At 34.8% G+C, this 17,783-nt stretch overlaps 1 protein-coding gene across 2 annotated transcripts in view; it reads left to right on the top strand.

The window, feature by feature from the left end:
• The window catches only part of LOC149805954 (protein zer-1 homolog), a 68,169-nt gene extending 53,304 nt beyond the window's left edge, over window positions 1-14,865 (top strand). Inside the window, exons 14-16 of one of the 2 annotated variants that reach the window (XM_089950739.1) lie at window positions 1,428-1,495; window positions 4,677-4,978; window positions 10,551-14,865. In XM_089950739.1, the coding sequence (XP_089806865.1) occupies window positions 1,428-1,495; window positions 4,677-4,978; window positions 10,551-10,705 (525 nt within the window). In that variant the 3' untranslated portion in view covers window positions 10,706-14,865. Of the gene's footprint in view, window positions 1-1,371; window positions 1,496-4,676; window positions 4,979-10,550 lie in introns of those variants that run through there. The other variant, XM_089950740.1, reaches the window with a different exon arrangement.
• Window positions 14,866-17,783: the final 2,918 nt, after the last annotated feature.

The raw sequence follows: 17,783 nt of genomic DNA, 5'->3' as shown, positions 1-17,783 counted from the left end.
TCATACTAAGGGAGGCAACTCATTAAACCCAATAGATTTTGCTAGGACAAAACACTAAAATGTCTGCTTGATCCGCTAAGGATTATATAGGGTTAACATATCAAAACCTTGACTAGCAAAGATGGGCTATCTAGCCACATCAGTCTTATATTGGTCATGCATTTAGCAGTGGCAAACTCCTTATCAGTGTAGATCCAGTGATGAAAATTGTTGAATGATTTAAAATGTTCTCACAGCACAGCTAAGTCATTACAACCAGATTTTATGCATTGGCAGTCTTAAGTCAATTTCAGTCATCCAATATCTCTTTCAGAGAATAAACTTTTTTTTTCCTGAATGTATCCATTGAGAGATTAACTGTCTAAATTCACTATTTATCCAAATGAATTTAGGTGAACAGGGTTCTGTGTCAATTCACTCCTAAAGGCAGGTAATACTGAATTCATTAATTTCACAACTAATTGATACTTAGCTGTGTTAATGGTCTACTTTGTGGCTGCCAATGAGCATCTATCAGTGATTGGATAATGCACTCTGGGCTTCAATGAATCACTTATGTTGCTAATTTTCCAAGACAGGTACTAAAGAAGAGATTATTTGAGGTCATTGTCCATTGACTCTTCATTGGCAATAGATCACAGAAAGCAGCAGCATGTACATAAGACATGTTGTCACTAATCGATTCTGTGATCTTTCACTGTCAAAATGTCAGTAGACAGTGATGTACAACAAGCTGGTCCTTTGTATGATCAGCAAGGTGTGTTGACACAGATTAAGTTGATGATGTGACTTTAGTGATGAAGGACATTTTGATACAGACTGAACACAATAGTGACTCATTAGAAATCTGGTTATTTTTAGCCTGTTCAGAATATGATATATGATACTGACTGATTACATTAATGGCTAATTAGAACCAAATGCTAACTGTAAAAATGTGCTGGCAATGTCCAAATCATGTACAGTAGTTTTGATGTGACATTTTCATGTGATGAATGTTAATTTTGGCCATGGGGTCCATAATGTTACTTCATCACATCCAGAATCACATTATAGCAAAGTGTATATTATAATGGGGAGAGCTATATTTCTTGTTGATTTGAATGTTATAACTATTGCAATAAAATTGACATTTTCTTAATTACATTATTTCATGAGCAGTAATTATCCACAGTTTAAGTTTATTACCAATGCAGTAAAACACATGAAATTGCACCCTATGTAAGCTGGTTTGCTATCTCTCCAGATTGGCCAAATATTCTGAACCTAATGGGACCATATATTGATCACCTTTCAAACAGACCATAGTTTTGGTTCCAGCAGTATCTGGTTCAAGAACTGTTTCACTTTATTTTTTTTTCTTCCCAACAGAACAATGTGTCTGAGGTACAGAGACTGTGACACTATATTTTTTTTCTTCCCAACAGAACAATGTGTCTGAGGTACAGAGACTGAGGACCCATCTTATGAATGAAGAATTCATCACTGCACTGAGGTCAGTCCTTGTAGTGTAGTCATTGCGTTACAGTCAACTTGGATACAATGGCCACAAAGGGAACCATTTAGAACTAATCTTTTTACACTGTTTGTCCTTTCCTTCTTCAGATATGTTATCTATCATAAAACATTAGGAGTACATCCACTTCCTTGCAAATCCAGCCCTCTCAAGCTTGCTTTATGCAATAAAAGTGATAAAAGACATGTTCTTTCCTAGGTCAAAGTTAGGCAAGAGAAATCTTTCCTTTGAAAGAGGGAATGCTGCCAAATCCATACTTAAATTACTACTTCCACTTACCATATTTGCTGGTATAAGTTGATGCAGAGTATAAGTTGAATGAGCAGATTTGGTAAATTTCCACATTTCATCCATACATAAGTCGATGCGAAGTATAAGATGATTCCAGATCAACGCCTCGGCTTCATCTTTTTCACTTCGTTCTGCACAGCATTGTGAATTTTATCCTATCTTTAACATAGTAACATTTCTGGTCTGGATCATTAAATGTAACTAAAAGTACCTAATTTGTTTCACATGAAGTATTTAAATGAATTATGTACTTTTATCTACATATAATGATGCTAACCTGAACATTTTCTGAGTTATAGTTAGGATCAAATTTGCGATGCTGTGTGGAATTAAATTCTAATAACTTCTGGTTTCATAAGTATTAAAAGTATCACTGTATGCTATTTCAGATTACCAGCGATATGGATATTGCATCATTAATGCTTAAATGCTTTCTCCATATTTTTTTGGGAAGAGATACATAGAGAGATGGAGTCATATGTGTTCCATCATATTTTTCTTCTTGCACCTCATTATCAAAATAAAATATGGCCTGATATATATGAGAAAAAGACTCCAGCTCTTCATGGCTTTTTTGTTGTTTTTTTTACCTTATTGCCCCTGTTTAGCTGAAGATTTTGTCAAAGAGAGAAAACATTAATATTTTAAATAGTAAATGTAAACTATGAAAATACATTCCTTTGCTTTAGCGCAATTACATATGATGTACGTTAATTTATAATACTGACCATCATGTAATTGTTTAAAATCCTTCTCTGTTTTTTCATACATGATCTCTTCCCTAAAATAAAATATTATTTTATACTCTATTTTACATACTTTTGGAGATTTTTTTTTCAAACAAAAAATTGACTGACATAAAATGAAGTGATTTGGATGAAAAATCCATATATAAGTAGATTCAAAGTATAAGACGAAGCTTAGATTTTCTGGGAAAAAGTGTCGTCTTATTGGCCAGCAAATACAATATACTAGAAGCATTTTTTTTAAAGACCTTACAAAACCAATATTAGTCCGTGCCTTTTCTCCATTTGAGTGACATTGAGGAGTTTCTCAAACAGGGAAGGATAATCAGTTTTATTTCTATTTCTCACCCCATCTTCGTTGTGGCAAAATATTTACACTTCATTTTCAGATTTCATTTTTATGATAAGCATGTTGGCCAGTATCACACCTGGATCATAGAGAGTGCCTGGAAATAACTGTCCCAGCATGGACAGATTCCCAGCGTTTTTTCACTGTCCCACATGGGCTATTTTTCCAGGTTATTATTGTACCCTTCACAGGAAACTCTTATCTTCATCATGAAGAGTCACACTTACAAGCATCATCTTCCTTTATTGATGTGATGATATTCAGAAAATACTGAGTCTTCCACACATGGATCTATGAGGTTTTCCAGCTCCTGCAAACAGAACTCTGTTGACTTTTGCCTTCTGAGTTGCCCAAGACCTCTTACCAATTCCTGCATCTGTTAGTCAAGAAAGACCAGCCATTATTCTAGAGACTGCTACAGTTTGATCAAGTTGCTGATCTTCCTTGTTGCTTTGATGAGGCCACTTCAACACCCAAGTCAACAGTACTTTTCTGTTATAACTGTAACTGAACCGGTGACAGAGACTGTAGGCCTGAGACTGTCATACTTACTTTGTTTATGGACCAAAAGCCCTTCATTAACATGGAACGACTGCTTCAAAATGTCGTTGCAATAGAATCCATGTTTGACTTGGTTTCCATGGTTATTTTTTCAGCAATCGCAGAATAGCCTAACATTTTTCATGTAGAATCTTACTGATTTTTATGCTAGGAATCCCTCTTATGGCTTATTTGTAACAGCAGCTCAGCACTCACATACTTAACACCATAGCTGAATCTTCACCTGTTGGAAAGAGATTATTTTTCTCAATGTGCACTCTCTTGGCAGTCATCACATAGCCATGTTTACATCATAACAGACCATGAAAGAGGCATCCTTATGGGCCCAGTGATCCAGGGCCATTCTCACATGTCTTAGGACAAATCTGGTATTATAAAAAAAGACAGCTTTTTTTTCTTGGAGACTAAAGAAACTGGGCTTCCCACATAGGACTTGCAAGTTAGCATTATTTTTTATAGCGAATCTTACATGAGTGCTCATTTCAAATGAAATTTATATTACTATTTATAGTCACTTATAAGTCGATTCTAACCACAAATAACAAAAATCCTGATCTACCATATCATAATGCATTTGCAGATCAGGGTCTGTTTTGTTTGCTCTACTGAATACTCCTATCAAAATGCTCAGAACCAGATCTGCCAGCTCATTGTGTGATGACAGTTCTGGGTCTGTGCAGTTTGCAGTTGGACTAGTCTTATAAATGAGTACATATGGTAGGATTTGGATGAATTCTGCTTTTAAATGTGGAAACAAGAGGCAGATCAAGGGATCACTTTGTCAACACCCAGACTGTGATGTCATCAAATCTAGGTTGCTTGTGCCTTTGCCATTTGTGTCAGCTTGTGTTTAGCTACTCTAGGCTTTACTGTTGTTGGCAGAGCATTTTACCAAATACTTCATCTGTATTTCAGCTTTGAGAAGATGGCTAGACTGGTATATAGGAATGACATGTAGAAAGTGGTTGCTGTATATTCTAAAAGTTATTAAATATTGCTTGAAGTTACTCTTTTTTCATTAATAGTAGCCAGATGTTTTTAAGGATGAAATGAAGGTCTGACATGTTTTCTTTTTCTTGTATTTTAACTTTGGTTTTAATTTACATGACAGAAGTAGATTTATCATATGAGCTCTTGTTTTTCTTCAGAGAATGCATGATAGGTAATTATTTTGATTTAATTTGACCCCTCTTCTTTGTTTCTATTACTCTAGATGGTTCCTCCAGCACAGTGATGCCGAGGAAGGCAAAATAGAAACATCCTACCACTGTGTTTACATACTGGTGTATTTGTTATCAGATGGGTTGGATAACTGGACAGTGGAGAGTATTTCCCCACAAGATGTCCTGGATGAGGTTAGAACAGTCATGGCGTTGTGGGAGGTCAATGTGAAGAGGAATGTCCGATACCGATCCCTGTTACCTGTTCTGGCCCTGCTAGAGTGTCAGTCACTGCCTAAAGAAGAAGCCCAGTATTTGGCAGCCTGGTCCCTGTGCAATCTAACCACTGTAAAGAGTGAGTAAATTAAGTACTACTGGATAGATTTGAATGAAATTTGATATTGTATACCTTTTAATCCCAAACAGAAGCATATTGACCTATTGATTTGAGAGTCAGTAACTTAAAGGTCATGGTTATTATTCCCAAATATAGACTATGGCTTCTAATTTTACTTCACTACATGGATAAATTACAGTAAAACTTAAATAAAATTTGGTTATGCCTTTCAGTACATGGATAAATTACAATAAAACTTAAGTGAAATTTGGTTATGTCTTTCAGTACATGGATAAATTACAATAAAACTTAAGTGAAATTAGGTTATGTCCTTTCAGTTAGCTCATTATAAAAGTTTATTGTTTTGTTGTTGTTAGGTTGAATGTCAAAGTTTTTGTGTCTGAAGATAGATACATCTCTCCCTCGATAACTTGCACACAGCAGGGACCATAACATTGACCACACTATAAGCAAGGGTGCAAGTTACTGAGGGACCTCAAAACAATTAAGGTTGGATGCCATCCCTTCTAATCATCAAGAAAAATGGAGGTGGGGGGTAATGGCTGAATACTCATTTTATAATCATGTTTGGAATAATTATCAATAATGAACTTTTACTAACAAAGTTGTTCACCTTTTTATATAAATTACTTTATTTTCAAGATACCCAACCTATGACAGATCTTTAACAACCACCTCTGAAAGTATGTTAATAATGTTAGTCCAAGATGTTTCAGCAAACATCTGTATGCAGAAACAGTGTGAATTACATTAATGAATGTTATTATTTTTGAGTCAAAACACTACAGATTACTTTTCAAAACCTTGAAACAGTTATTGTATGAAACAACCCTCAGCTTCAAAACTCTTATTTTTTTCATTTTTGTGTTAGTAACTTATTGATGCCATGATTTCATTGCAAGTAATAGTGAAACTTTTTCTCATCTTTGAGGAAATCTCATGGTACCAATTCAGGAATTTGAAGTTCTCTACAAATGCTGGAAATCGCTTCTTCATAATAAACCATGCCTGAGAAACAAAGCATTTTATTCACCAACTACTCATATTGCTTGGTTGCCTTGCTATCTTTCATCACAAGTGTAAATGAGTAGGTTAATTTAAGGTCGTTTAATCATATTACTTAAATGATAATATATATAACTCTGTTTGAATGATCAATTAAAATGAGTTGACCTCAGACATGACTGCTAACTCTTATGCAAGCAGGATTTGCATGTCTTTTCAACTTTTCTCTTATTCCACTTCATTTATTTGATTTGATACAAAAAATTAATAATACAGAGCAAGTCTCCTTGTAATTGAATGTAACAATACAATAAATACTTGTACAAGCTGGAGATCAAAACACAGTCAGCACCTACTCAGGTTTCCACAGAAATGCTTGCTGACATAGCTGTAACAGATTGACATGCTTCACATTTGAATATGTGAGGACAAAATGAATTTATGATGATTAAACAGAAATAATTAAAAGAGAGAACTAAAACATCAATTTCACTTTACAAAACTTATTTAATTGGTATTTATTTATTATAGTGTTGCCACCAGGCATTAGAAACATTTTCATTATCAAAATTTTGTTGAGTATTGTTATCTACAGTGTATTGAGAATGTTGTTTGGAAGAAAATGTAACAAAATATATGAATTCTTATTAAAAGTTGAGAATTTAATGATATAGATTTTAAAAAATTCAGGTATCAACCACCATTTTTGTTGATAAAATGAGGAATATTTTAAAGTTTCATTTACCAATTTTGATTGCGATTTTCTTCATGTTCAACAAATGTGACCAATTTAAAAAAAAAAATTCCTTCTTGAAAAAATGGGATCCATGCCTCACCCCATGTTATAATTGGGTTTGTGAGTTATCAAGGGAGTAGTGTATTTCTTTTGCAATTTATGAATGGGCATAATAGCTCATTGGAAGTGAACTGTAGAAATTGTTTCCCAAACATTGTATTTAGTTAAAGTTTATTTAAAACATATATGCATGATATGCAGCAGGTGAAATTGCTTCCAGCCTGATGCCAGCCAGTTTCACAGTGGACTGAGGTGAAAAATGAGTAGCCAGTTCATCTGGCCATTTGGATTTTTAGGTATATAGAGTAAATTTATCTGCAAATTATAAATTTCTTATGCTATTAAAAGAAATATTAATAACTAATTTTTTTAAAAATGATTGTGAATTGTTCCTTATGATCTTAAGTGATTCTGGGTTATATAAGAAGATAAATAACTCACATTTGTTCTGCATACACTAGATGCTTATAACTCCAGATAAAGACTCTTTGGAATCTATGTGATGTCTGATGACTCACACTACTTATGCTTCCTAACATCAGCATTTGGAGGTATTTTGAAGCCTGGGAGCCACCATAGGCTGAAACCCCGAAGACAGCCAGAGAAAAAAAGAATTATTCAAAATGTAATAAGACACCACCAAATGAAAACAAAAATTTGTTACAGAATTCACTTGGTATATGGAAACAAGATGCATGCTAATACCATGACAATACTGTTATTTTCATTAAGCCAGCATTGTGAATGATATCCAAGATTGTTGCTCAGTGAATTTTCACTTAGGCCTATAATAATGTAGCTACAGTTAACAAATTCTTTCAATACCAAAAAATGTTTTCAACACCATTTGTATCAACATACAGAGCAAAACTACTTGTTCGATATATCCTGAAAAAGAGTGCTCTGTATAATCAACTATTTTGCCCCTGGAGTTGTGGAGAGTTTATTTGTGATAAAGGACAAGGCAGTTATAGGAGCTGATGCTTGTGACAGCTAAACAAACATGGGCTACTGCTTAGGTAAATTATATCACAAACATACAGTAAGTAAAAATATAAATTATTTTAAAGAAAACTAGATGTTGCAGACATTTTAATTATGTAAATTTATCAACACTTAAGACAGAGTTGAAAATTCATTGAGCTACAGACACTGATATCATTCATGATACTGAGCTAAACAACCTATAATTGTTGACAGCTGCATTCTGCAAATGTGGATGTGTCTGTTCCAGTTCCAGCAATTCACTGCTGGAACTCATCTTTCTGCAGACCTAATTTCATGAGCAGCTGTACATTGGATATCGCAGACTCATCTTTGGAGGCTTGGTCTAGTTGTGATGCTGTCGTTGATGGAAGTCAGTGGATCCTGATTCTTATTCAGGCTCTAATTCAGACTGTCCATCACTGTTTACATTATGATACCCAGCTTCCAGAAGAGTTATGTATGGATATGGATCAGCTAGACAGTGAGCATCACTGTAAGGGGTGGTTTGTCACCACCTCTATGCTGCAACCTCTGGTCTCTGTCACTAGCTACATGGTGCACTTACCTGCCTGGCCCTTTAAGCCTCCCCCATTAGACACTGGGGGCACCCCTTTCACTTGGGATATTGGTAATTGAGACTAGGCTGCAAGATCTTTTCTCTGCAGCTCGTTCATTCATCTGATGGAAGAACTCTGTCTCCAGTTGTGCTTGCTGGAGGTGGTTGCCAAAAACAAGTAGGCATGCCTTATCCTTGTCCATGGTACTTGCAGCTGAGCTGCAGGGATGTTGCATTAGACACATCTAAAGTCTTAATGGAGCATAGTAAGAACCTTCTTCCAGCTACTCCTGTTGGAGGCAAAGTTTTTCTATGGAGCACTTACTCCTTACTCCTTTGATGGCATTTCAGACCTGAAGGACCAACAACACTGTTCTCTGGCATCTGCTCTTAGCCTGTTGAAACTGGCCAGGAAGCATTCATCCTGGTCGTTGATAGGGGCATCAGCAAAATTCTCTGAAATGATGCAGGCCTAGTTCAAGAAGCTACCCCAATGCAAACTGTCATTTGCTAGATAGGGTTGCCATAAAGGATCAAGGAAGGAAGTTTTCAGTTTCCTCTCCCATTGGGGGTGGGTGGGGGCAATCCATGTGACTTACTCCCTCTCCTGTGGTTCATTTCTCTTTGGTCAATTCCTGTAGGTACTCGACTATCCTCTTTTCAGAGGTCTGGTTGAACATTATGGACTATGGGTGAAGTACTTCTAGTTTTATCTGGACCGGGAGGTTTTCCCAAATTTCATGCTCTCCTTTTCAGCCAAGCCTCTGCACCCAGAGTCATTACCAGGGTAATGGGAGTAGTTGCCACCTAACTTATAAGGTCACTGTATCCTTGAATAGTTTGATGACTGGTTGATTCACAGTGGCATCTTTAAGTCCCACAGATGAGTTTTGTCTCACTGCTAATCCATAGTGATTTAGCTGGGTCTTTTGCCAAGCCAAGAGAAATCAAAGCTAGTTCCATCTCAGGATTTTGTATACACGGGAATGAATTTCTTCATGAACAGGGAAGTAGAACATGCCCAGTTGGATAGAGTAGACAGAACCGTAGCCTTTTGCGAGGCACAGAGAGTTAAGATTTTGCTGTCAACTGACCTAATATACGACACATTTACCATTGGAGGATGTTTTGAAAGCCACATTTTGATGGTAACACACTACCTTTCCATCTTCAGATTTTGTTCTTTGGCACCAGAGCAAAGGCATATAGTTGTAACACAAAAAGTGGCCCATACATATACCTACTTACAAAAGTAGTGTGCTTATTTCCTCCACAAACCTTCTGGAAGGCCTGTATCTTTGCTACAAGCCTACTGGAATGCCTGTATCTTTGCTACAAACCTACTGGAATGCCTGTATCTTTGCTACAAACCTACTGGAATGCCTGTATCTTTGCTACAAGCCTACTGGAATGCCTGTATCTTTGCTACAAACCTCTGGAAGGCCTGTATCTTTGCTACAAGCCTACTGGAATGTCTGTATCTTTGCTACAAGCCTACTGGAATGCCTGTATCTTTGCTACAAACCTACTGGAATGCCTGTATCTTTGCTACAAACCTACTGGAATGCCTGTATCTTTGCTACAAGCCTACTGGAATGCCTGTATCTTTGCTACAAACCTCTGGAAGGCCTGTATCTTTGCTACAAACCTCTGGAAGGCCTGTATCTTTGCTACAAGCCTACTAGAATGCCTGTATCTTTGCTACAAACCTCTGGAAGGCCTGTATCTTTGCTACAAGCCTACTGGAATGCCTGTATCTTTGCTACAAACCTCTGGAAGACCTGTATCTTTGCTACAAGCCTACTAGAATGCCTGTATCTTTGCTACAAACCTCTGGAAGGCCTGTATCTTTACTACAAGCCTACTGGAAGGCCTGTATGTGCTTTGCTCCACAATCCTACTGGAAGGCCTTTATATGCTTTGCTACAAAACTGAAGGACTGTATGCACTTATTTTCTCCACAAAGCTGCTGGAAAGCTTGTGTGTGATTATTTGTGCTATGGAGATACCAACAGGCCTTGATGTACTGATTTTCATGTATGCTGTTATTTTTCAGATTTGATAGTATGCTTATAAACTTTAGCAATAAATAAAGCAGAGTTGAAATAATGTGTAACATTACTTTTCAGTGCATTTTAGGATCAGATTAACAACAGAACAGTATTAAAATAATATATCTCTGTTGTTTACCAACATTGTTTTTTATATCTGCCCTATCTTTGCAGTGGAACTATACTGTGACATGCTTCGCAGAGAAAATGGAGAAGAAATCATCAGAAGGGTGTGCAGTTCACTTGGTGACAACCAGCAGAAGACAAAAAATTTGCTTGCTGATGTCATAAGAAATATTAGCAATTATTTTACTGTCAAACCTACCTAGACAATGATTAGATTTTTTCCTCTATTATTTGGTGATAGCTTATATACTCACTTATAAGATTAGTCCAACTACATACTGCATAGACCTAGATCTGCCATCACATAAGGTGCTGGCAGATCTGGGTCTGTGCAATTTGTCAGAAATAATCAGTAGAACATACAGCATAGACCCTGATCTGCAGGTGCATTATGCTATGGCAGATCAGGATCTTTGTTGTTTGCAGTTTGACTCAACTTATAAGCATGCATATACAATACTTATTTTTAAAAAAAGAAGATTTCATTTAAATATTCAACTCGGGGAAAATGTTGTCTCGGTCCGATAACAACAATGTACATAGATGCTGAATATTAGGCATTTCTAAAGCTGTGATAAATAAACAAATCATATTTCTCAAAATTTGCAATAAAATAATCGATTTGCAGTTAAGTTTATACAATTTCTGTTGAATTGTTGCAGTTAGTAATCATCACCAAGAGTTTTAAAATAAAAATGTGTGGTCAGTTTTTGTGTGGTGATAATTGCTTTTACTTTGCATTATTGTTTGCACTTCTACTTGTATATATAGAATCAGTAAGATCATATTGACTCAGAGTGTCGTCATTGGGTGTGTTAACAATACATATGGCAACATGCAGATTTTCATTCTTTTGGAAAAAGAACAAATATTTATTGGAAATGCTTCTTATTATACAGTTACCAAAAGGATATAAATCGTAAATTGCAGAAAGTACACGCAAAGTGATGCATTATGTAACTGACTGCTAGATTACAGCTGATATTAGACAAGCTAGAAGTTTAAATATGTTGCCACTTGAAGAACTTTATCGCTCACTCTGCCGAATTTAATGTTGAGATTTCTTAGCAAATTGGGTCATGCACACGGTAAAATATTCTAGTATCTTGATTTGACCAAAACTTGCTGTTTCCAGTAGGAACTGCCTATTTGGCTTCTTTTAACTTGTACTTGTATCTTTAGCAACTTTCTCCTCAAAGGGAATAATTACAAACCCTGAAATAAACAGCTGCTAGTTATATTTCACTAGGTGAACCAGTTTCATGTGCAGCTAGTTTTACATTAATATGATACATATCGATATAGCTAGGCATACTGAATTACTTTGTTGCCAGAATTTACCTAGGACGTATGCTGTTTTGTACCAGCCTGATCCATTTAGTATACCCTGCCCATTTATATGCCATAAATACTCGCCATATGTACCCAAGCTACACTGCTGGCAGAGGCTTGCTCAATGTATTCTTTATATTTCTCTTTGTTCATTGTATCAGTACAAATGTAGCACCAACAAGTTTTTGGATTTTCCATTTGCCTGCAAGATTGTAAAGTTCACTATGAAACTGTACTATTTGAAAACCAGCCAACAAATATTCATACTGGATTACATTGTTTAAGTTATACCATATAACCATACATGTTGGAACAAGATAAAATAAAAGATTTTTTCCAGTGATTGAAGATTTGTTTGGTGATGTTACCTCCTGCTCAGAAGCCTGCCTGCTCTTCAGCAATAATTTTCTCTGCTTGAGGCTTTAGTCTGTTGAGAATTATCTTCAGCATGACTTTGCTTGGGTGGCTGATGAGACTGTTGGTTCTTTGGTTTCGGCATAGTTGTAGATTTCCTTTCTTGTTGAGCATGATGACCAAAGATTGAGCACATGTTGTGGGCCATTCTCCTGTCTGCCATATCTTGTTGCAGATTGTTGTTAGAACAGTGACTAACTCTTCTCCTCCTTCTTGAATGAGGTCTGCTGGTATTTTGTCAATGCCAGCTGACTTTCCTATCTTACTGACCTAACTGCAATTTCTATTTTCTCACAAAGAATGGGGTTGTCATCAGTTTGTTGTGCCTGAGGGCAATTTCTGCTTGATCTCCTTGGGTCTTGTGATTGTACAATTCTGAGCAGTATTATGTCCATTGCTTGAGGATCTCTTGCTCTTCTGTGAGGCATTTTCCTGACTTGATTTGGATGGTGGTCACAGTTTTCACTTGTTTATGGGTTGTGAGATCTTTCACCAGTTGGTACGCCATCTTGCTGTCATTTCTGCTACAAGGCACCAGCAATTCATGCACAACATGGTGTTTAGTGCAAAATACCCAAGAGTGTACTATATCCAGGTGAACATTATACCAGTATTTCACAAAGAAAAATCTCTAATATTAAATACTTTCAAAATATACTTACTAAGATGGGTTACAAAAGTATTCTTAACGCTGAGTATGCTATTGTCCACTACAAACATCAATGCCTGTTTGTATCAGTTATGATAACAAGATGGCAAACAGTATAAGCTACAGTGGTGAATAAACACACCTGATAGAGAGAAATAAACCCATTGTTTCAATTTAGGGTATCAAATACAAAGATTATAGTACAATTCAAATAGCTCATGACACACTCTAAGTCACATTTTGCAGCTACATGTGTCATTTTGGAGAATTTGATTTCACATACCTTTAAATGGCATTGATTCATTTTATTTCATGCCTTGTCCATCAAAATTCAATTGAAGATTATTGTATAAATTCCTCAAAAAATACCTAATGGCAAATTCAGTGATAATGTACTTCAATATTTTAAGGCACAGTCAAGCAGGGTGATCTCATTTAAACTGGTTTTGTTGCACGCTGTGATGTAAGAGGGAATGCGTCTGTTGGGAAGAGGTTGTACTACTACAGACAAACAGATATGACAATGTTGTCATTTATTTCATCATTTATAAACAAAGCTTGGGAAAATACTGGCCGGAAAAAGAAAGGGAACACAAGTCCAATAAATTGGAGGCAATTATGTAACTTCACATGCATCTTATGTATTTTGTCTGAAAATTTTGTTATGACAATTAATGTCCAAAACACTCAAAAGTCGAGACTAAAAAAATTAGTTTTAAAATTTAGATCAGTAAATGCACTTATATGACCCATGTGACTTTTACTATAGTTTTATTTTTAAAAAGCTAGCCAACCACTGAAACCAGCTTTGGATTCCTTTAAGTGTGCAGATTTGGCAAAAAGTGTCAGATTTGGCAAAAAGTGTCAAATTCAAGACTTATTAGTTTTGGGGAAAACAAAGTGAGTGCTGTCATTACATGCCTTTAGCTCTGCACTGGCAGCTAACTGAGGAAATATTGCTTGGGAATTAGATCTGGCTTATGAAAAGGCAAATGTAAATCAAATTAGAACTTTCATTGCATCCAATGCAAGTGTTGAGCAAGACATAAGATATGATACACATACGAGTTGTTCGACTTGCACAATAATTGAAGCAATATACTTGCAAACACCTGAGGGTAACCAACATTCATTGACGAACACTTCACTTCTTGATGAATAATATGTAATTTAATAATTTAAAATTAATAAAATCAAACATAAATGTAGATAATAGTATTGTGTAATGAATACCATAATGAACAAACACAGTGCCTATCAGAGTCTATATGCATTTCTGGACAGGAATAATGGCATCACAATGTAAAAACAATTTAATTTACTGTATTTTGTTTGTATTGCAAACATCTAGAATTCCAATATTGCCTCAAGATTTGAAAAGTTTTGTTCTTTCAAACTTTGCACTTAGGAAGAAATGTGTAAACAATTAGCACAGACCAGTTGTTCATTGTATTAATTTTAATTTAAGTTTGAGTGCATTTTTGGACGTCCCAATTTTCAATTGATTTCATTTTCAAATCCTATAAATGATACCCTTTATTATTCATTGTACCAACTAAGCATCAATATTATGGTTAAAAAGGTATCTCAAAACTTACAACTCAAAATTAAAGATTTGTCCCATAACTTGAGGGCACAAAAGATTACTTTAAAATTAATTGATGGTGAAAAATCATGTATGGTGTCCCAATATACATGGATTTGGTAAATAGGTTACAGCATTCATGTAATGACTGCTGTTGTCAAGGAACACTTAATATTTTATACATTAATTTTTTTATCTATCACATGTAATCATGCTTGTATCACAATAAAATCAATGTTTGCTACAAATAGTTCATTTCTCCTTACATGTAATTCTGTTTGGCTGTTGTCTCCTAAAACATAAACAAAATTAAAAACAATCTCATCTAAGTGCTTTCTTTGTTTAATACAGACTAACCTCAGATCAATAAAAAAACAATCTCATCTAAGTTCTTCCTTTGTTTAATATGGAATAACCTCAGATCAATTAAAAACAATCTCATTTAAGTCCTTTCTTTGTTTACTACAGACTAATCTCAGATCAATTAAAAACAATCTCATCTAAGTTCTTCCTTTGTTTAATATGGAATAACCTCAGATCAATTAAAAACAATCTCATCTAAGTGCTATCTTTGTTTAATATGGACTAACCTCAGATCAATTAAAAACAATCTCATCTAAGTGCTATCTTTGTTTAATATGGACTAACCTCAGATCAATTAAAAACAATCTTATCTAAGTGCTGTCTTTGTTTAATATGGACTAACCTCAGATCAATTAAAAACAATCTCATCTAAGTGCTATCTTTGCTTAATATGGACTAACCTCAGATCAATTAAAAACAATCTCATCTAAGTGCTATCTTTGTTTAATATGGACTAACCTCAGATCAATTAAAAACAATCTTATCTAAGTGCTGTCTTTGTTTAATATGGACTAACCTCAGATGAATTAAAAACAATCTCATCTAAGTGCTTTCTTTGTTTAATGCGGAATAACCTCAGATGAATTAAAAACAATCTCATCTAAGTGCTTTCTTTGTTTAATGTGGACTAACCTCAGATCAATTAAAAACAATCTCATCTAAGTGCTTTCTTTGTTTAATATGGACTAACCTCAGATGAATTACAAACAATCTCATCTAAGTGCTTTCTTTAATATGGAATAACCTCAGATCAATTAAAAACAATCTCATGTAAGTGCTTTCTTTCTTTAATATGGAATAACCTCAGATCAATTAAAAACAATCTCATGTAAGTGCTATCTTTGTTAAATATGGACGAACCTCAGATGAATTAAAAACAATCTCATCTAAGTGCTTTCTTTGTTTAATACGGACTAACCTCAGATGAATTAAAAACAATCTCATCTAAGTGCTTTCTTTGTTTAATGCGGAATAACCTCAGATGAATTAAAAACAATCTCATCTAAGTGCTTTCTTTGTTTAATGCGGAATAACCTCAGATGAATTAAAAACAGTCTCATCTAAGTGCTTTCTTTGTTTAATGCGGAATAACCTCAGATGAATTAAAAACAATTTCATCTAAGTGCTTTCTTTGTTTAATACGGACTAACCTCAGATCAATTAAAAACAATCTCATGTAAGTGCTTTCTTTGTTTAATATGGACTAACCTCAGATCAATTAAAAACAATCTCATCTAAGTGCTTTCTTTAATATGGAATAACCTCAGATCAATTAAAAACAATCTCGTGTAAGTGCTATCTTTGTTAAATATGGACTATCCTCAGATGAATTAAAAACAATCTCATCTAAGTGCTTTCTTTGTTTAATACGGACTAACCTCAGATCAATTAAAAACAATCTCATCTAAGTGCTTTCTTTAATATGGAATAACCTCAGATGAATTAAAAACAATCTCATGTAAGTGCTTTCTTTAATATGGAATAACCTCAGATCAATTAAAAACAATCTCATGTAAGTGCTATCTTTGTTAAATATGGACGAACCTCAGATGAATTAAAAACAATCTCATCTAAGTGCTTTCTTTGTTTAATACGGAATAACCTCAGATGAATTAAAAACAATCTCATTTAAGTGCTATCTTTGTTTAACACGGAATAACCTCATATCAATTAAAAACAATCTCATCTAAGTGCTATCTTTGTTAAATATGGACTATCCTCAGATGAATTAAAAACAATCTCATCTAAGTGCTTTCTTTGTTTAATACGGACTAACCTCAGATGAATTAAAAACAATCTCATGTAAGTGCTTTCTTTAATATGGAATAACCTCAGATGAATTAAAAACAATCTCATGTAAGTGCTTTCTTTAATATGGAATAACCTCAGATCAATTAAAAACAATCTCATTTAAGTGCTATCTTTGTTAAATATGGACGAACCTCAGATGAATTAAAAACAATCTCATCTAAGTTCTTTCTTTGTTTAACACGGAATAACCTCAGATGAATTAAAAACAATCTCAGTTAAGTGCTATCTTTGTTTAATATGGACTAACCTCATATCAATTAAAGCAATCTCATCTAAGTGCTTTCTTTGTTTAATATGGACTAACCTCATATCAATTAAAAACAATCTCATCTAAGTGCTTTCTTTGTTTAATATGGACTAACCTCATATCAATTAAAAACAATCTCATCTAAGTTCTTTCTTTGTTTAATATGGACTAACCTCATATCAATTAAGAACAATCTCATCTAAGTGCTTTCTTTGTTTAATATGGACTAACCTCAGATTGACATCACAGATCTCATTTGTGTATATAGATGAGAAAAAGTCTTTAGCTCTACTTGTCTTGGACTTGAAGAGTTTATGGGATGGTCATTCATCCGTTGTCCCTCTGTCTTAGCACAAGTTTGTTATCACAGCTCCACCAAAACTTCTTGGAAGATTGCCATGAAACTTTACAAACACATCTATCCCATGGTCCGTGCATCATGATTGAAAAATGTACTGCTTGGACATCCAGCATGGTAGCCACAGTGGCAATCTTGAAAAACGTGTTATTACTAATCCACCTGACGGGATGGTCATATCAAAATGGTGTTTTCAGTAAAGGACTTCTGATGATATTAGATGGTCCTAAATTAAAATGGTGCTGATTTGATGTCCAATAGGGTCATCATGGCAGCCATCTTGAAAATCTTGTTAGTTATCACTACTTATGAATGAATGGTCATATGAACATCAGGTTTTCACTAAAAGACTTTTTATGATGTCATACATTCAATTGCTGCTGATACAATGACGATTATAGCCACTATGGCAGCCATCTTGAAAATCTTGTTATCACTACTTGTGAACGAATGGTCATATGAACATCAGGTTTTCACTAAAAGAGTTTTTATGATGTCATACATTCAATTGCTGCTGATAA

The sequence above is a fragment of the Sinohyriopsis cumingii genome, chromosome 2 (assembly GCF_028554795.1).
Source record: "Sinohyriopsis cumingii isolate HCF-2022 chromosome 2, ASM2855479v2, whole genome shotgun sequence".
NCBI lineage: Eukaryota > Metazoa > Mollusca > Bivalvia > Unionida > Unionidae > Sinohyriopsis > Sinohyriopsis cumingii.
Note: the sequence above shows the minus strand (reverse complement) of the source record. Positions and strands in the feature narration are given on the sequence as shown.